At 33.5% G+C, this 21,332-nt stretch overlaps 1 protein-coding gene across 2 annotated transcripts; it reads left to right on the top strand.

Annotated features, from left to right (window-relative positions):
* Positions 1 to 3,734: 3,734 nt before the first annotated feature.
* LOC125218873 (polyamine oxidase 1-like) lies at positions 3,735 to 9,592 on the top strand. Of its 2 annotated transcripts, XM_048120660.1 has the most exons (10): positions 3,735 to 3,866; positions 3,975 to 4,224; positions 4,742 to 4,870; positions 4,958 to 5,019; positions 5,113 to 5,270; positions 6,305 to 6,448; positions 7,561 to 7,710; positions 8,533 to 8,787; positions 8,884 to 8,965; positions 9,052 to 9,592. In XM_048120660.1, exons 1-10 carry the CDS (start codon positions 3,815 to 3,817, stop codon positions 9,255 to 9,257), a joined length of 1,488 nt encoding a protein of 495 aa, XP_047976617.1. In that variant the 5' UTR covers positions 3,735 to 3,814; the 3' UTR covers positions 9,258 to 9,592. The 2 variants fall into 2 exon arrangements, with proteins under 2 accessions (XP_047976617.1, XP_047976618.1); XM_048120661.1 differs by lacking the exons at positions 3,735 to 3,866; positions 3,975 to 4,224 and adding an exon at positions 4,242 to 4,656.
* Positions 9,593 to 21,332: the final 11,740 nt, after the last annotated feature.

The raw sequence follows: 21,332 nt of genomic DNA, 5'->3' as shown, positions 1-21,332 counted from the left end.
TAATTGTTAGTATAATTAATGCGACTTCAAGTTAACCGTGTCAATAAATATTCATTGAAACATTAGCTAGTTGCTAAATTAAATCAAATTAAAAAATCAATAACTAACATGCATGCAGTTTTACAAATGATATCAAAAATCAAAATTTAGGGAAAGTTTAACAGTAATATATAGGAAAATACCTAAGATAAATAATAATGTTATGTGCTACGCTGCACTCACAAATAAAGAAAGTTCAACCAGTTTCCATTTGCCAAATGGGCCAATTATATATATACAAGTAACCAAGATAGATTTTGCCCATTTTAACACTCCTCTAGTTAAATTAAAAATTTTAATATTGATACGAACTTCTTAGATCATCGTTGAAGGACAGAAATATTTATAAATAATACTCACACATTACCAGAAAAAAACAAATAATAAAATTATTGAAGTATTATGAGTAGAAAAATAATTATCTTAGTTGTAGTATTAGTAATAACTAAATGTTATAATTATGTAATACTATGTATATATTTTCAAAAAATAAAAATTAACAAAGTTTATGAATATACCAGAATAAAAATAAATATTTTTAATTTGAGGATCAAGGTAGTAACTTAATATAGAACTATTGTACCTAACCTAATTGATTCATAATTGGACGACATAAATACGCTACATCATCGAACCTTTATTTGGAAATCATTTATATAAACCTTTATTTGTACATCACATATATATAGTATAATTAGTAACTTATGATAATGACCTAGTTCTAACTCTTAAGATTTTGGCTTAGATCATCCGAAATCGTTATTAATATGTTGTCGTCATTATCTTAACCAACGCAATTAATTTTTTTTAATACGGTTGAGTGGAACATGAAGCAACGATATTTGTTAGTTATTATCCACTAAATAAAAAATTAATATGCTACTTTGGTGAAGTCGTATTCATGACCTCTATCAAGGAATTGTTAATCCTTTAAGTGCACCTTACTTTCATATGAATACCATATAATATTATATAGTACACCATAACATAAAATAAAATATAATTAATTTGATCTGGAACCGTACGTGGCAGTATTGTGAATATAACTGCAATATTAACAAAACTAAAAATTCCTTTTTATATATAACCATTACTTTAATCTGAGTATGTGTGTGTGGTACAAAAATTAAATATTGCCGGTAGATATTATGAACTAATCTAGACTTAGTTTTTTAATTTATTAACAAATAATTTACAATTTGAAATATTCTCTCCGCCTCACTAGAAGTCCCATCTGAGTTCGGCACGAGTTTTAAAAAATGTAAATGAAAGTTAGTGAAAAAAGATAGTGAAATTTATGTCCTAAATTTATATTTCTATTAGTTTTATATGGAAAAAAAGATAATGAAATGTGAGGTATATTACCATTTATGAAATATTTTAATTGGGATTCTAAAAGTGGGACGAAGTTCTTGATTTGAAAGCAACAATGGCCAATAGGAAACTTTTCTTATTGTGATTAGTTATACATAATAAATTAAGCTTTAATGGAAACCAACTAACTTTAGATTGCCCATTTCAATATGTAGACCAAACTGAGGGCGGGGGGGACACCAGCAAAGAGATTTAACAATTTTATCGACAGACCTACTTACATTAACTAATAACTAATCACAGATTTTTATCACTTTTTGAGAGAAAAGGAATTAGGTATTAGTAGCCATATATATTCCTTTTATAAACTTTACCAGCCACTTTATGCAAAATATTTTTTTATCACACTAAGCACAAACCAATTTGATCAAATATACAGTCATGGAGAGCAGACAACAGTCCCTACCTTTCATATATAGATACACTGTATCGAGAGCAATTATTCAATTAAACAATTAATATAAAATTTAAATGAAATTATATATATATGAAATATTTGGCCCAATCTAATAATTGGTTTCGGCCCAACTTAATGTGAGAGTCCAACCTAGCGGCCCGCTTCACTTAATCCCATTCATTTTTGATCTAATGGTTGAGATTTATCTTAGGTTATTATACTCCATCCGTCCACCAATAAACTCTCATTTTACAATTTTTGTTCATCCACCAATAAACTTTTCATTTAATTTTTTTAGTACTTCTGATAATGGATCTCACATTCCACTGACTAATCTCACTCACATTATATTTTTAAACTAATAATCCATTATACGCACTAAACTTGCATTTGATCCCATTCAAAGTTCTAATTCATTTTTCATACACCTCCATCCCAACTCAAGTGATTGATTTCTTTTTGGCCATTGTTTTGCAAAGATGATAATAAGGAGTAGTTAAAGTGGAGACAAAATAAAGTAAGTAAGAAAATAATGTAGATACGAGCTTACTTATTTTACTTTCTCTCCACTTTTAACTATTTATTACTCTCTCCGTTCTATAGTAGTGGAGTTATTTTGTCATTTTGGTACGTTTCATAGTAGTTGAGTCATTTCATTTTTTAGTAAAAGTCAAATACATTTCTTTTCACTTACTTTACTCTCTCTTACTCTATTCTCTCTTCATCTCTCTACCTTTTTCCTTTTCCTACTTTATTTTTATTTTATTTAACTCACTTAACACACTTTTTTCTTAATCTCTGTGGCCAAAAGAAATGTCTCTACTACTATGGAATGGAGGGAGTATAATTTTCCCAAACACGTACCGTAGAGAAATCTATCACTTAATATGGGGCGAAGGAACCGAGAGGGTATAATTTATTATGTGATAACCACTTTCATATTAAAGTTATTTATCAAAATATTCTAGATATCGTTCAGTTAAACTTAAATATTGTTTCATTTGTCTCTCCCCAAGCGAGACGCTTCTTTTTTGCATTCGTTTTGTACTTTGTATATTTAAGACGATTTTGCACTTTTAAAGTACTATACTCAATTCAAGCACAAAAGATAGTTTCAATAGTGATCGACAGAGTTTTAACACACATGAGATTAGTAAAGGATGCGAAAGAAAGATAAAGTGTAAAGTGAGAGGGAGAAAAAGAAAATATAGATAATGCAGAAATGAGAAAGATAAAAAAGTGAGGAATAAATTAGGAGAAACATTTTAATTTTAGGAGAAACTTTTTAGTTTTAATATGAAAAATTTGGATTGATGTGTGGAAATAGAAATATGAGACTATTTTTTAGACGCTGAAAATAATATATTTTCCTTCTTTTTTCTTCCTCAACAGGGGAATGGAGAAGTGTTGTGCCGCCTTGCATATTGGCGGGCGCCGCCCTCCATTGCCGCTGAGGAAGGAGCGACGGGCGGCGGCGGGGAGCGGTGTGGGCGTCCATTGAGAGCATGTGCCCCACGCATTGGGGTTGGGTGGGAATGATTTTTTTCCTTTTAGATTCAAAACTCTATAATAAAAGTCAATTTCATTCCAAATTTATTTTTAATATTTTATATTTTATTAATGCAATTATTTTAGTAATTATTTTAATTTTATACAGTAAATATTAAGTAACATTTAAATGAATGTAAGAAAGTCAAGAATAATAAAAAAAGTGAAATGAAAAAAAGTAAATTGATTCCACAATTAAACTTTGTGGTACGTACATTGCTTAGTGTAGTGAAATAGTGAATGAATATAGAAAAATAAATTTGTGATTGAAACGTCAGTGAAATAATTAGAGCACTGATTCTATTGTTATTCAGATTAGAGAAGAGTGGGCCCCACCCTACGTGTACACAGACTCCCGCTATTTCTGCCTCTCTCGCCCAAAAACACACTCACTAATTTTACAAACAAATCAACTCACTCTCTCTGTGTTTCTTCTTTTCGTTTTCAATCATTTCAATGGAGATTCCGCCTAAATGCTCTGTTATCATTGTTGGAGCTGGCATCTCAGGCACTGTCTATTCTCTCTCGTTGTATGCAAATTGCAAATGAAATGCCAAATGGAGAGCGTAGAGTGATAAGTGGTTAATGGTTTGCGAAAATGAATGGCTCTGTGTAGGTATAACGGCGGCGAAGATTCTGGCTGAGAATGGCGTGGACGACGTCCTCATATTGGAGGCGGCGGACAGGATCGGTGGCCGGATTAGGAAGGAGGACTTCGGCGGCGTCACGGTGGAGCTCGGCGCCGGCTGGATCGCCGGTGTTGGCGGCAAGCAGTCCAATCCTGTCTGGGAGCTCGCTCGACACTCCGATCTCCGCACCTGCCTCTCCGACTACAGCAACGCTCGTTACAACATCTACGATCACAGGTTTCCATCTCCAAAATTTCAAATCTCCACACACACGTTCATGCTTATTGCGTGAGGTATCCGTTTGATTTTACGCGGCGATCTTCAAAATTTATTCGGTGAAATGAAATTCATCATTGACCGCGGTAATCAATCAAACACCTGAGTAATTCGGTTTCTAATTAGTCAGCTTAATTGATCGGTTGATGAATTGAGAGATGGAGACGTTTGGTGTGGGGTAGTGAGCAATGATTTATCGGTTAAAATCGAGTCAATTGGGCTTTAATGCATACCTTTTCTCTTTAGCTTTTCCTTTATAGGATTTAGCTTTATATCATGGATGAATATATTATTTTCCGTGTTTCTAATTTACCACACACAAAAATCGAAAGCACATAGAATTCATGTTCTTGCCTCTCCGGCGTTAATTGCATTCTTAATTTATCGGATTAGGTAATGCTCTTTCCTGATAACGACACTCCATTACCGATTTCCTTTCTTAATTATTCAATTTTTTACTAATTTTTTATTTGAAAAGTGGGAAGATATTCCCGAGCGGCGTAGCGGCGCAGTCCTACCAGAAGGCGGTGGAGTCCGCAATTCAGAAGCTGCGGAAGCAGGAGACTAGTCCAGATGTCGATGCATCGCTTCTCTCGGAAACGGCGTCGTACTGTGCATCTTCCTTCCCTCCTTCCAACTTGAATTCTTTATTCGCCTTTTTCCTAATTTTCTACCTATTTTTATCGCCGTTCAGAGCTCCGAAGACTCCAATTGAGCTGGCAATTGACTTTATTCTCCATGATTTTGAAATGGCAGGTAATTTTTTTAATTTTTGTTCCTTTCTACTCTCTGTTCCGATTTCGATTTTTGACCGAGGATAAAAGGGAATTTTTTGTTTGTATTTTACAGAGGTGGAACCAATATCGACTTACGTGGACTTCGGTGATAGGGAGTTTCTAGTTGCAGATGAGAGAGGGTACGAGCATTTGCTGTATAAAATGGCCGAGACTTTTCTTTTTACAACTGAAGATGGTGAAATCTCTGACTCGAGGTTAAAACTCAACAAGGTAAAAAAGCTAAGAAATAATTTTTCAGTACGAACACAACTGATTCTTGATTAATAATTTCTGGTCCCGTGTACGATTTCTTCTGATTTAACATTTTGTCTTTTATGATTTAAACCATCAAATGCTAATAAAATTGAGAAATGTTTTTAATTTGGGAAAAGGACAGAAATTGGAGGGGGCAGGAAATATAACAGAAAGTGATTATAATAGTACGTTCATGTAATGCTGCTCACCTTCCCTTTTTCTATTTGTTTGTTTGCTGTTGAGTTTGTGGAAAAGGACATCTTGTCAATGAATGGCTGGTAATGGTATGAACTATGAAGTAATAGTTCAATCAACTGAGTATTAGTCAAGATCCATATTGAAATATAAACAAAATTAATTCAGTCTAACACTAACTAACATAAAGGCTAAAGCAGTCATGTAAATATTAGTACAAGTATTTTATCTAATGAATAGTTGTGTGCTGTGTTATGTACTGGAGTGGTTGAGAAACTGTTTAGGAGTATAGTTCTTGAAAATTCTTGAATCTTGAAATATGGAATTATTAGCTTTGTTGTCTGGCCAATTCTAGTCAAACCTATTTATGATAGTAGCTGGTGAATTGATTGTGGCAACTGTAGATTGGTTTATTCTGATGAAGATGGAATATGGGATTTCTTCTAGTATCTTTTTTTTCCAGTTCTTCAATTTGAATACTTTGAACAGAAAACATCAAAAGTGTGTTGGTGACTTGGTGGGGTTATGATGGTTAATTCATCGTGTTAGCAACTTTTTCCAAGATTTTTCAAGACCCCACTCGGCAACAGTTTGAAACAGTTAAAACATGGAAATGCTGTGACAGTGAAAAACTTTTGTGGGGTAGGAGTATATTTTCTCAAATTTTCTTGTTTTGATTACCCATGACAAAGTAAAAAAAGAGAACATGGAAATTTTATGAGCCTAGAACATTGTGTTGGTGAATAGATATTGATGCATCCGAATATTAAATGCAGATTTGATGAATGGTTGTTTTCATGAAAATTTGGGGGCAGGTTGTTCGGGAATTGCAGCACTCGAGAAACGGCGTATCGGTGAAAACGGAGGATGGCTCCGTTTTCGATGCCCATTACGTTATTTTGTCTGTTTCCATTGGCGTTCTTCAAAGCCACCTCATCTCCTTCTCACCACCGTTGCCCGTAAGTCTCCTCTTTTTCCCTCTTTCCTTCATTTGTCAAGTTTCTATTTTTTTATTCTTTTATGTTAAAATATGACCAATAAGAATAGTGGTAGTAAGTGATAGTAGTAACTTTGAAGTGGGATCCCTATAGACTGCAGAAACATCATAACAACGATAATGTGCTGATTGCTAAGACATCATACCGCAGCCGGCTATTTACATGTTTGGGTGTTGAATCATGGCAGTACTTTACTTTTTTATCTAGTGATTATTATCTTAATTATTTCTCCATGTTACGTGAGTTGGTATGATATGACCATAATTATGTGGATATGATACAGTGTGGGTCCACTTATTATTACTCGAATTTGGGCTTTCTATTTCCTTTTCTCTCCAAAGTGAATAGCAGGACATGGGGTCCCATTTTAGAGTAGGATTACCTAATTGGTTCACCTGCACAACAAGCATCCAAGAGCAGATTCTGGACCTGATATTAAATAAGAATAGTTTAAGGAGATCACAATTAATTATGGACAGTGAGCAACCATATTAAATGTGCTTGTTTTATTTATTGATTGACCCTAACATGTAGACCTGTGCTGTTTTTCACTTTATTATATTCGAATCCAAATACAGTGGGCAACTTAGCTTGTTATCAATCCACAGTATTTTAATTCTGGCCTCATGTATCAGGATTTACTGATCATGCCAAGTGTAGGGTGTAGGAATTTTGAGGCATACTTGGGAGTGCTTCATTTTGTTTTGTTAGGCAATAGTTAGTCCATCATGCTTTATTGTAGCATATTAGGTACATAACATAAGATTCATGTGTGATTTGTTCGAATTAGTGATAGGGATGAATGAAACAGTCACCAGGCAAGATACACTTTCCTTTCTTTTCTTTTTTTTTCCATTTGAGTTGGGGGAGGCAAATATGACCGGACCTCGTCTGTTGGTTCATGGTTGGCTTGGCTGCTAGCATATAAGCTCGTACCTGGCAATTTGACTCAAGAAAAAGTGATTCTTGCATGTTTATTTTTGTGGTACCTTGACAAAAGAATGATGTATTGGCGCCATGAAATAATACCATTGTGCATTAAGTACTAATACTACATATAAACAATTCAACAGAGATGGAAAACTGAGGCTATCTCCAACTGTGACATTATGGTGTACACAAAGGTCTTCTTAAAGTTTCCGCGCAAATTTTGGCCATGTGGTCCTGAAAAAGAGTTTTTTGTCTACGCCCACGAGCGAAGAGGCTACTACACATTTTGGCAGGTTACATTAAATTAATTATTTCATCACTTAATGATGCTAAAGCCGATATTTCATGGAGTATTATTTTTTTCCTTTCATACTCTTTCAACTCATAGATTACATATGTAATATGTTGCTGCTTTCGCTTGTGGACTAGTTCTTGCATTGAACTGATTTTCATGCTAAATGTATAAGTTTCGTATTTTCGCAATCTGCTCTGATCATTGCAGTTAATTTTAAATCTAGAGCAACTAATGAAATTCTGCTGCATACCTTTAAGTTGGTGCGTTAGTTTATTTAGTGTTAAATTTAGTATCATGCTAGTTTATCGTAGTTTCCTGATAAAACAAATTGGAATAAGATTGATGAATAAACTACCTGATAAAACAAATTACAATAGGATGACGGATATATCCTTCAAAATGTGCAATGGATCTATCCATTATTAGTTTAATTATATGGAATAAACTGCAATTGTGTCATTTTCTAACACATAATAATACACACTAGCCACCCTCATGGATTTTCTGGCGTAAAAAATGGTGGTCATATCAGTTGATTGCAACATGCTTTGGTACATTATTACCAATAAGTGACAAAACTATCACACCAATCAACAGAAACTAATTATAATCCTCTATGTTTCTTGATCTCTTGTCCAGCTAACTAGTTCTTAAACATTAGAGAATTATGTGATGTTAGACACCTGTAATAGTCAAAATTCACATCCAGAACTTCCATATAGTGCTAGAAAGTTTTATCAGAATGTGATGTTACATTAGGGGAGAGATTCATTGTGATTGATTATAAAACTGATTTTGGCTGTTGCTCTATAACCATCAGCACATGGAGAATGCGTACCCGGGGTCCAATATCCTAGTAGTAACTTTGACAAATGGAGAATCAAAAAGAATAGAAGCACAATCAGATCAAGAAACTCTTGTAGAAGCAATGGAAGTCCTACGAAACATGTTTGGGCATGATATCCCAGATGCTATGGACATACTAGTACCACGATGGTGGAATAACCGTTTCCAGCGTGGCAGCTATAGTAACTACCCGATTTTCACCAATCATCAGCTTGTAGACGACATCAAGGTTCATTCATCTTGATTCTAAACAGAGATTAATAAGATCCCTCTATGTCCCTGTAATTTAACTTACAATATTTTGATGTTCGCCTTTTACCTCCAGGCTCCAGTGGGACGGATATTTTTCACCGGTGAGCATACCAGTGAAAAGTTCTCTGGTTACGTGCATGGAGGCTACCTTTCAGGTGCGAGAAGTTATGCCAACTCTACAAACTCTAATCATTAAAACTGTCTTAAAAATATAATGTGAAGAGACTTTTATACTGAGCAGGTATCGATACTACTAAAGCAATACTTGAAGAAATGAGAAGAGAAAAGGAGCGGAAAAATGAAAGCCAAACTTTTCGGATAGAACCCTTGATAGCCTTGAGTGGATCAATACAACAAGATGCAGTATCAAATCTGCACAAGTTTGATATCCCTCGACAGCTCTTCCTTCGTACTAGCAACCTCGGAGCTCCAAAGGCCATCTTATGAATAGAAAAATCATCTGACATGTTCTATATATGTATGCAGCAAAGATAACAGTCTGACTTGTGGAGGTAATGGACAGATGGAAAACTGACTGCAGTTGACAACTCGAAAGACCGGAGTTTGCTGCTCATCCGAGCAATCCTCCTGGTAGATCTACACAAAAAATTATAGCTACATTGGATAGATGCTGAAGTGTGACAAAAAATCATAGTAAGATTTATTCTTCTTAATTAATTTTTTTTATTTCTTCTCAACGAACATTTGCTTATAAGATAGGCAATATAATGTTGTATAAATCATGTTTCACTAAGCTATCTAGATTACTGAGTTCTTTTTTATTGATGATGTGATGCCAGAAATTTAAATCGGATAAGAACTTTGGGCTTCAACAAATTATAATTAGATTATGATTGATTTTTATTTTCTTATAAATACTGTCCTTTTAATATTTTATTGCATTATATTTTATACTAATAACCTTTGGAAGTAGTCTCTCACAGACGACATAGAGATAACAAATTCTCAAGTGCTTTTATTGTTTTTCTAATTGCTTTATGATTAAGTTCATAATGAGTGTTATAGATAAATTAATGGGTTACTTGTCATTTTAAAATAATATTTTGTTGACTTCATGTCAATCATATTGTTTTTGACAAAAACATCATTATACTTTGACTTAGGGGTTGTCGAAATGGGCAGTGGGTAACGGGTGATTCTCAACCCGACCCGATAGTCGACGAGTATCGGGTATCTGCTGCCCGACGGAATTGGGAAGGGTCGGGTTTTCATATTTTGGCCCGATACCCGTTAATCTCAAAATACCCTATATTATACCCATACCCTTCCGGGTATACATGTTAATTCTGAAATACCTGATATTTATATTAATATTTTATAATTTTAAATTTTTAATTTTACTACCTGCAGTCAGAATATAAATTTTTATTAGTAATTTAGTATCAAGGTGTTTTTTTTAATGTTTTAACTTTTAATTAGTTAAGATTGTTGTTAATTGACATAAATACCCTAATTGATATTTTTTATTCCCTATATTGATACTCATTGTTGAGACCCTTAATTTGAAGATATAATGTCTATACATTATTTGTAGTTAGCAATTTAAGTGTGAGTTAGCAATATAACACACTCATATATATATATATATATATATATATATAGGGGTGCGTTAGGCTCCTTTGCACCCTAAGTGTCCTATTTCCTTCTTAATCTCAGCCCTTGGATCCTTAAATTGGATGGTTGTGATCAATGCATTATTAATCTATAATGTTGCATTATTAGCCGTTGTGCATTATTAGAATGAAAATGTGCATTATTAGTCTATAATGTTGCATTATTAGCCGATGTGCATTATTAAATGACACGTGGCATTAATCTAACCGTCAGATGACAAAATCGTGGGGCTAGGATTAAGAAGGAAAAATGACAAAAGATATGAAAAGGATTTGAATACATCCATATATATATATATATATATATATATATATATAGGGGTGCACTAGGGTGCCACCATAGTTAAAATAACATCATACCACCAATATAGTCCGTTAGATCTCATCTATGGACGCCTAGGATTAAGTTTCGTGAAAAAACACGGGTTTGCAGTCTACTGTATTAGATATTGCAGTCTACTGTATTAGATATTGCAGTCGTGGTAAACTGCAATATTGTTGTGGTAAGACTGCAATATTCAATGAACAACACTGCAATCTGGTAACGTAAAATTAGAAATTTCCTATTTTACCCCTCCGTGTTTTTACACGTGGCAGCATGACAAGCACACGATTTTCAGATCCAATGGCCTAAAATGGTGGTATGGTGTTACAATAAAGAGGGTTGTTATCTTAGTACATCCATATATATATATATATATATATATATATATATATATATATATATGAGAGCACTAGGGTGCCCCTTTATTTAGAGTCACAACGTACATCCAATCTGGTGCTGCCATGTGGCACAAAACATGCAATATTTTAAACACAAAAATGCAATCTAGTTGTATATGCATTTCCATAGATTGCATTTTAGTTGTAGGTAAATTGCATTTTATAGTGTTGAGTTTTGCATTTTCACATAAATTGCATTTTATATTGTTAAGTATTGCATTTTCACATATATAAATGCAATCCGTCTAGATATAAAATGCAAATTAAAAAATCAATATCTAAAATGCAAAACTCAACAATAAAAAATGCAATCTGCATATAACAAAAATGCAATCTGCCGAAATTCATTTATAGCTTCTACAATTATATATTGCATTATAGTGTTTACAATATTGCATTTTTTGTGCCACATGACAACACCAAATTGGATGTACGTTGTAACTTTAAAATTAGTTGAAATTCATTTATAACTTTAAAATTGGATGTACGTTATATATATATATATATATATATATATGTATATGCATTGATCGCAACATTATAGACTAATAATGCAACATTATAGACTAATAATGCATTGATCGCAACCATCCAATTCAAGGATCCAAGGGCTGAGATTAAGAAGGAAATAGGACACTTAAGGTGCAAAGGAGCCTAACGCACCCCTATATATATATATATATATATATATATATATATATATATATATATTGTATAGTATATGGGGTCTTATTCTAATGCTTATAGCACCCTAATCCAAAATCAAGACTAAATCTCCATCCTTTGATTTTAAAATGAGTGGATGAGATTAAAGCTCACAAATCTCAATAAATAGTAGACAAAATATCAACAAAAGGGTAATATCGTCATTATGTTATCATATGATAATTTTCGTGGATGTTTTTTTTATATCAACATTGTGTATTACAAATATCAAGAATATGACATTAGAATATCAATAAGGACAAGAAAATATCAACACATTTTTATTGAGATTGGACATGCATAATATTGAGATTTTGCCTACAATATATTGAGATTTTTTGTTGCATTTGTTGATAAAAGCTGCTTATCAACATGTACGAAAATTGAAATATAATTTATCAAATTTCATCACCCGAACATCGTCGGAACATATGCAATTGAGATCTCGTTGGAATCCTTATTAAATTATCTTTAATTTGATATATTTTTTGCGAAAAAATAATTTAAATCGAGAGAGTTACATAAATTTAAAAATTTGAGATGATTGAGGAGAGAGAAAGTACTTAGGTATAATTACTACGTATAGGATCTGACATTAATACCCTTTTAATTTAACTAATAATTATTTAAATTTAAAATATATTACACTTGGCATTATATTAACCACAAATCTAATTGTTAAAAATTGGTCTCAATTTTGAATTGATAATTAGTTAGCAACTGATTACATCTCATATTGTATAAATTAAATTTAAAAAATTAACAAGCCCCATACGTAAAACAATCCTTATTTAATTTGTAAATATCATTTAATTTGTTTGTTGGTTAGTATGAATCAAAGTATAACTCGATTTAATTGGGTGTATATTTATGTTATCTTTTCCAAATAGGATTAAGACTGGGACTTATTCTGCCTATAAATAGCCCTTAGTGTTTCATAACGCTGTGTCAGCGTTCCAGTGCATATTTTATTTGGCATAGTATTAGATCTTCCTTTGAGTATAATTTTTGAGGTTCGTCTACGCATTCTTTGTGACATATTTTTTGATATTCCTCCTACGCATCTTTGTGACAAATCGATGACTGATAAGGATAGTTGTGACACGTCGATGACTGACAAGGATCGTCGTGGCAAGTGTGGACGGAGATGTATTATGTGTGTTTGTGGTGTCATATTTGGAATAATTATATACATCTTAGTTTCTGAGTTCATGGTATCGCATATCTACATACAACAAGTACACGTTCGAGAAGATTTCAGTAGCTCTTCGTACCCTAATACCTCCATTGTTATTGACCTCAAATTCAAATATCCTCTCGATTCTAACGATCTCAACATTACTTTGTATGGTGCCTCCTCTTACCAAAGCTTCTCCCCCATCGGGAATTGCGTCATTCCAGGATTCAACGATGGCTTCATAACGGCGCATCGAGAGGCGGTTGTGGTACCGCATGGGCAGTCATGGGACGACGCACGACGGAGGCTTGCCGAAGGGTCAACGGTGGAGTTGAAGGTTGAGATGACCACCAGCTTTATATACAGACAATATTGCCGTGATTCAAACAACACTAGGGAGATTGAAAAGTGTCGGAATGCAACGCCAGTGAAGGTGGTGGCGGATTTTCTTCTGGATGGCTCCGGTGAGGGTTCGAGGATTAGTTGAATTTTGTTTTGTTTTTTCCTCTCGTTCTGTTTAACTTCATTCAAATTGCTTTTAGTTTTCGGATATATTTGTCGTTTTAGTTCTATTCATATTATTTTAAGTTTTGGTTACGTTCGAGTAATAGAATATAGTTTTTATTAGTTAATTAACTAATTATTGTTTTATATAATTACTCAAGGTGACTTTTTTATCAACAAACGTGTGGAGTTAGAGGAGAGGCGAAGCCTAAGTGATGTATCATCCATACTTTTAAAAGATTTCAAAAAAACTAAAAAAAATACGTTTATTTGCGAATTGTGTAAGTTTCGAATGCATTAGAATATTTAGAAAAACAAAAGAAAGAAAAATATAAAATTGCATTAAATTTAATATAACAAAAAGTAAAGATACGCGAGTTAGATCTGTGAATTTGATGGATTTCTATGAATCCATATTATAATATTAAATTAAGATATAACACGGGCCTTTGGGTAGAAGGAGAGATGAATATCTATCTACATTAGTCATTCTTATATCTGAGTTTTATTATTTCTAGGAATGTGATTCTTTAATTAAAACTAGAATCATGGGTGCTATGCACGTATTAATGGAAGTGTTATATTGTTAACTCAATATCTAATTGCTAACTATAACTAAATAATATCCATTAGATATTTAAATTAAGGGCCTAGATCATCAACCACGAAATGTCAATACGATCAACAAAAAACATCAATAAAGTCATAGGATTAATTCCATAAAATATCAATAGGGGTATTAATGTCTATTAACTACATGTTTAGTTATAACTAACTTTTAAAAGAAATCTCAAAATGTTAAATTCATATAACATATATCAAATTAAAGATAATTTTATAAGGATTCCAACGATATCATACATGCATATGTTCCGACGTCAAAATTTGAAAAAAATTTCAAAATTTTTTCAAGTTTTTCGTAAAGCAGAAATGTCAACATACTATATAAAATATGTCAATATAATACATGTAGAATGTCAATATAAGCAATGAGTTAACATTCTTAAAGCATTGTGTTGACATTCTCAAAGCATTGTGTTGATATTTCCGAAACACTATATTGACATTTTCATCTAAAACCCTAATTTGACAGTTTTTTTTCATCTTTTTTTATTTTAGTAATAAAAACGAAAATTACACGTGGCAAATTGTAGACCACACGTTTTCTAAAATCATATGGCCTTAAATTAGTTGTAGTTAGCAATTAAGTGATGAGTTAGCAATTGATCACTCCCCTTATTCCTATTAACACATTAATTTGTAATTTTAAATTAATTAAATAAAATTAAAATCAATATGAACAATGAACAATATGAGCAACAATTTAACTTGTATGCGAATAAAAAATCCACACAAATTAACATTGAGGCATAATAAATTTGAAACAAATCAAATAATAATAATATTTAAACATTAAATCATGGAGGAGGAAGATAAAAATCTATCACAATATTAAACACAATGAATAATTACTCATCATTTTTAAAACTTCTTTATATATATCACAATATTTTCAACGGCCCAGAAAGTGAAACCTGCATACGGAAATATGGGGCATCAATCCTTCGCTCAGCTTCAATCATTGCTTTACGAATATCTTCCGAAGAAGACACCAATTTTGGGAAGGCACAAGACTGTATTAGAGGAAATTGTTGTGCTTCTAATTCTGCCAAAGGTAGTATCGTGTTGGCAAAGGTTACCTGTGAAGCATAACGTATTAACGTTTAAACCAAATTTAAATGATATAGTAAAACCTCTCACTCACTCCACTTATCACAACACTCACTCCACTCAATCACACATTTATTGGCCTTTAAATTATATATATTTAATTTAATATAATTTTTTAAATTAAATGACAATCTTGTAATTTTTTCCAAAACTCCCCTTTTATATATTGTATAGATATGAATCCAGTCGAACGTGGTTTTTTTATTTGGAAACATATATGAAACTATTATTTTCATTAACTACAAAAATATTCTATCTATCCCCAAGCGGCTGGAGAGGGCATTCTGCCGGCAGAGTTGAAGTACGGAGAAAGTCTCCGCGCCGGAGGAGTCTGCAAAGGAGACGGACCCGCGTATGGAAGTTGGCCGGGAGGAGAACCCATCGCCAACAACGAGTGCATCCACTGCTCGTTTGCTTCATCCGTGTTGGGAATTTGTGAACTCGACTCTTTCCCCTTACCCTTACCCTTACCCGAGCGGGAATTTTTCTTCCAAAAGCTCATAATTTTTGGAAGATTGATGAAGATTGAAGATTGGGAGAAGAGATTGAAAATGGAGAGAATGAAGATTGTGGGTGATGAATGGAGGAAGTGGAGGAAATATTTATAGGGGTGGAATGTAAAATAGCCGTTGGGCCAAAAAAAAAAAAAAAAAAATTTAAATATCGCCGATTTATCGCCGAGCGTCGCCCACAGTGGCCGGCGATCGCTCGGCGATAATCCGGCGAAAAAACGCCGCTTGGCGAAATAACGGTAAGATTATCGCCGAATTATCGCCGATTTCACCACAACGGCCGGCGATAATCCGGCGATGTTCGGCGATTTTTCGCCGGATTTTCGCCACCCCCATTGGGAGTGCTCTAACACCTTAATCCAAAACTAAGACTAAATCTACCCCTATAGATTTTTAAAATGAGTAGATGAGATTATAGCTCACAAATTTCAATAAATAGTACACAAAATATCAACAAAAGGGTAATACCGTCACTATGTTATCATATGATAATTTTCGTGGTTTTTTTTTTAAAATCAATATAGTGTATTACAAATATCATCAATATGACATGGAGATATCAATACAAGTACGAAAATATTAACACAGTTTTATTGATATTTTACACACACTATATTGAGATTTTTTTTTGCATTTATTGATAAAATTTGTTTATCAACATGTACGAAAATTGAAATATAAATTATCAAATTTCATCATCCGAAAATCGTCGGAAGATATGCAATTCATATCTAGTTGGAATCCTAATAAAGTTACCTTTAATTTGATATATTTTTTACAAAAAAAATAATTTAAATCGAGAGAGTTACGTAAATTTAAAGTTTGGAGATGATTTTGATGAGAGAGAATTGACATTAATACCCTTTAAACTTATTTATTAATTATTTAAATTTAAAATATAATACACTTGTCATTATTTTAACCATTAAATCTCTTAATCAAATGGCTAAGAATTGTTCTTATTTTTTTTATTGTAAATTAGTTAGTAATTGATCTCTATAGTTCTGAGTGCTACCATAGTTATAGTGACAATGTACCACCAATTACATCCGTTGGATCTCTATATAGACGCATCAGATTCAATCACAGACCCAGAAAGTATAGCTCGTGGGGTCGGACCGAAAATTTAATATTAGTATATAATATTTAAATAATAATTAAAAAATATATTAAATAATTAATTTTATTATTTTGTTATCCATATTACGTTTTGTTACCATCGAAAACAAAATTTGTAAAACTTAGAATTAAATCAATTAACTATGCTAATTAACATTTTTTTAATATTTAACATACTTATATGATCTACTAAAGCTAAATTAGCTACACAAAATAAACAAGTACACAGTGTCAAATATATTGATTACTAGTAGTTTATAGCATAAAACTAAAAGATAATGAAATAAAAATAAAAAAATAAAGAAAATATTCCTAGATTTACTAAATAGCCGCCCCCTCTTAGTTTATAGTTTTCTTTCAAATTCAAAATTCATCAACTTCAAAATTCATCAATAGAGCTTCCTCTATACAAAATTTTTACAGTATCTTTAAATTTATTTTCTTCTCTAAATTTCCTTCCTATTATAATCAACAATAATGTTTCTCTACATTTCTCTACTCTTTTCTCATTTATTCTCTAGTTTTTCGTAGAAGTGGAGTTGTCGTACGTGGGGTCGGGAGGCAGAACTGCCGTGGGTTGGCGGATTATTATAGAGCTTCCCAAGCAGTACTCACAGACCGACGATGGGGTCGGCCAACCCCGCCCGACCCCACCTGCGTCCGCCATTGATCAGATTGATTTGTAGAAATAGAGTACGGATTGCATGTTAATGTATTAGATATTGCGTGCTAAGGGTGTATCCGACAATCCATTTTGATTTGATTTGAATCATTTATGGATATCCCACTAACTCACGGAGCGTATTTTTTGTAAAAATCAAATTCTAAATGAGAAGAGACTCTCTCTCTCTCCACTCATCCTTGACGCCGATTTCGATACCATAGGAACACGTTGAGAAATTTTGGTATTTTTTGTAAAAATCAAATTCTAAATGAGAAGAGACTCTCTCTCTCCACTCATCCATGACGTCGATTTCGATACCATAGGAACACGTCGAGAAATTTCAGAAAAAAGGATTAATTTTGCTGACCTTTTGAAATTTGACATTTAATTCGCTGACCTTTCAAAATATGGGATCGAGACATGCGAATTTTTCAGAATAAGAGATTTTTTTCCATTAATTCAATAATATATTTGATTATAGCGCTTCACATGGAAAATGCCCGCGTCGACCATAGTGAATATTAGCACATCATCGTGTACAATGTCGTTGATAATACGAAAGTCGGACCAGCTAGCGTGGAAATGGCAGCCACTCACAATCTTCAACAGACGAACTGGCCAACCCCTCCTTCCTCGCGGCGTGATTAGACGACAATCGAAAGGGAGATCCGCTCCATGAAGAGCCACAAATTCTGGTGGAATGCGCTACAAATACATTGATTAAGCACTTAAGTCAGTCTCAAACAAGTCGAGTAAAAAAAAACAAAGCAGGACACCACAACACTTTACCAACTCATTCAAACTAGTATCTTCGGAAAACTTTTTCGTGAATGAAGGCAGGCGGAGGTAATCAATGGTTCCGTTGTTGCCCATAAATTAAAGGAGTTTGAAGATTTCAGTGATATTTCGATGAACTCGTTTGATTTTGCAACGCCTATATAACACCTCTCTACCACACTTGTTACTATCTATCCAAAAAGATTTGATTAGCCACAACATTGCAACAAGACTACCATCTTCTTAAACACGACAAAAGCGGGTAGATATTGGTCATGTTAATGCAGTGGCTGAGATGGTCAACACCATACGCCATAGTCTGCTGATTTTCAGCCGTTTCAGAAGGCCAATCAATGAGATTGAAACGGTTGATTTTGGAATTATATGCATTGTATCTACGTGAATTTAATTTCCAAATAATGGTTCCAATGAAAAATCGGTTCAATACTATATGGAAATTCTCACAATTCTAGTTGTAAAAATATTATATATTTTACACATTCATAATGCACCACTAACGTCGATTTAGTTTTCCTTAAAAATAGGTTGATCATTTAATAGCTCCCAAAAATAATCGGTATTATAATCAAACTTAAAATTGGGATCTAAATAATGTATGGTAGAAAAACATTTTTAATAAATTCCCATATAAACCAAGTATTTAATATGGAGGTATTTTGTTAGTAATGGATTTAATTGTTAGTAGAATTAAACGTAGGTGAATATATATTTGCATTAATTCAATAAGCAACGCAAATTTGATCGAATAATATATCAAAGGTTATCTTCATTTGTTAGTATTAAATCACATAAAGTTGATTAAATTGATTATATTCATGTTAACTCATCATTAATTAAATAGAATTTGGCAATAGCAGTTCCGATTATAAAATTTAAGCGTGAAACATGTGCGTTCAAAATGCATGCATTAATAAAGATATTTTCAGTTTATATTTTTTTAAAAAATACGCGTGTTTGTGGAATAAATTTTTTTGCAACTACCTCCATCAACTCTTATCTACCGTGAATGCTTTTACGCATTATGCAAGGCCGGCGTTCAACAAGAACCTAGGATAGACAACATAAGATTTATTAATGGCTCAACCATAACCAATAAATGTTCCGGATGTGAAGTATGCTACACAGATTTGTGTATAAAGTGAAACAACCACACAATACAAAGTTTCCATCAGTCATTGTAAACCCTAAAACTCTATACAAAATGAACTTCAAAATCCCTCCACAAGCCATGTTCTTCTACAGAGGGAAATGGTCTCAAGAAATGGATGCCATGCTCATTTCTACATTGATCACTTTGCGGAGTGGACGTCAATGGGAGGATGCCAATTTGCTCGATGAGGTGCTCCGCAATGTCCGTGCAGTGCTTAATCACCATTTGGGGTTGATCTAACAACCGATGACATAGCAGTTCGAGTGAAATTGTTGCTCGGTACAGACGGTTCAAAAAATTGGTCAAAACCAACGGAGTTCAGTGGAATCCTCAAGACCGGATCGTGTCTGCCGCGGACTCGACGTGGAAGGTTATTTTCCAAGTTTGTGTATTTCCAATGATGAAGTCAATAACCATAACTTAAACTGTAGTATTTATAATCACAGCTTTCTTTTGTAATTTGGCTTGTCAGAGTGATGCTTTGACTGTTGCGTACTACTACCGCGACGAGCCAGATTTCAACCTTCTTGCGAGCTTCTTCGGCTTGTACGATGTCAAGGACGAATTCCCTCGGGAGGTCATTACAATATCAGAAAATTCTGAGGAGGTGATATTGCTTTCTAACTCCGACGTCCCGAACGCACCCATACGAGTCAAGCCAAATTCTTCGCCACCCGACTCTGATGAAGTGACCTCACTGATGCCGGTGGCAACCACGATTGTAAGGCGCAAGCTTTTTGATGTGGAAGTACCAAGCTTCCCTGAACTTGATTCGTCATCATCTCCTACGCGCGATCACACCGGGAAGAGTAGTATTTTCTCTTCACCCAAAGGCTCTTCTTGTGCATCATGGAGTCCTCCGCCATAGTCAAGTTAAGTTTCCTCAGACGTCCGCGAAGTAATGTAGTATGAACTATGGCTTTGAATTTTGTCTAATGTTGGGGTTGTTTGAAATGATCATTAATTTCATGTTGTTAGATTCGATTGAGTTGGAGATTTGTAATGTTGAAAAATCAGAACATAGATACATACCAGTGTGGAATGTAATATGAAGGTCAAAGTGGCATGGAGAAATTAGGAACCCAAATAGTGATACAAAGTAGAGCCTAATATGAGGGGTTTAAAACAATAGATTAAAAGCCACGGTTCATAATAATGTGAAGGTCACAAGGAGTCTGTAATATGTGTGACTACAAAAGACTAGACTTAGGTCGATGCATATACAAGCTGCTTGTGTAATTGCGTCGCCAACTAATTACAAAATAACATCACTACATAGTTCTCTCATTTCAAACATAATGAGGTATTAATAACCAAAAGGAAACAACTAATATATGCTAGACAATAGACAAAAGTGATGCACTTTTTATTTGCACTATAAATACCTGCAAGTATACAGAGTAGGTATAGTATAGCAAAATGTTAGTACCGGGTATCGAACACGGGGAAGATGTACACAAAGTGTCTATCTTCTACTAGAACTCAATTACTATCTGGAGAAACAAGAATTTTTGGAAACTTTTGAAAACAGTAAATATTAAAAACAGTAAACAATTAAATGCAAGCAAATCACGGAGAGAAAAGTATAGAGATAAGGGGAATTCCAGGGATGTGCTTTCGCTTTTATGGTTATACAAATTCCAAACTACAATACCCTAGCACAGTTAATACTTTGAAAGGACGAGTCACCTAGCTTATGCTCATGCGATACAAACGTTGATTACTAACATTAGGGTTGTCAATCCTAACACGTAACTCCAAAAAGCTCCTAAGACCCTTGAAAAGTCCTCACTCTCAATTAACAG

Source organism: Salvia hispanica, chromosome 4, assembly GCF_023119035.1.
Source record: "Salvia hispanica cultivar TCC Black 2014 chromosome 4, UniMelb_Shisp_WGS_1.0, whole genome shotgun sequence".
Classification (NCBI taxonomy): domain Eukaryota; kingdom Viridiplantae; phylum Streptophyta; class Magnoliopsida; order Lamiales; family Lamiaceae; genus Salvia; species Salvia hispanica.
This window is presented reverse-complemented; position numbering and strand designations above follow the sequence as displayed.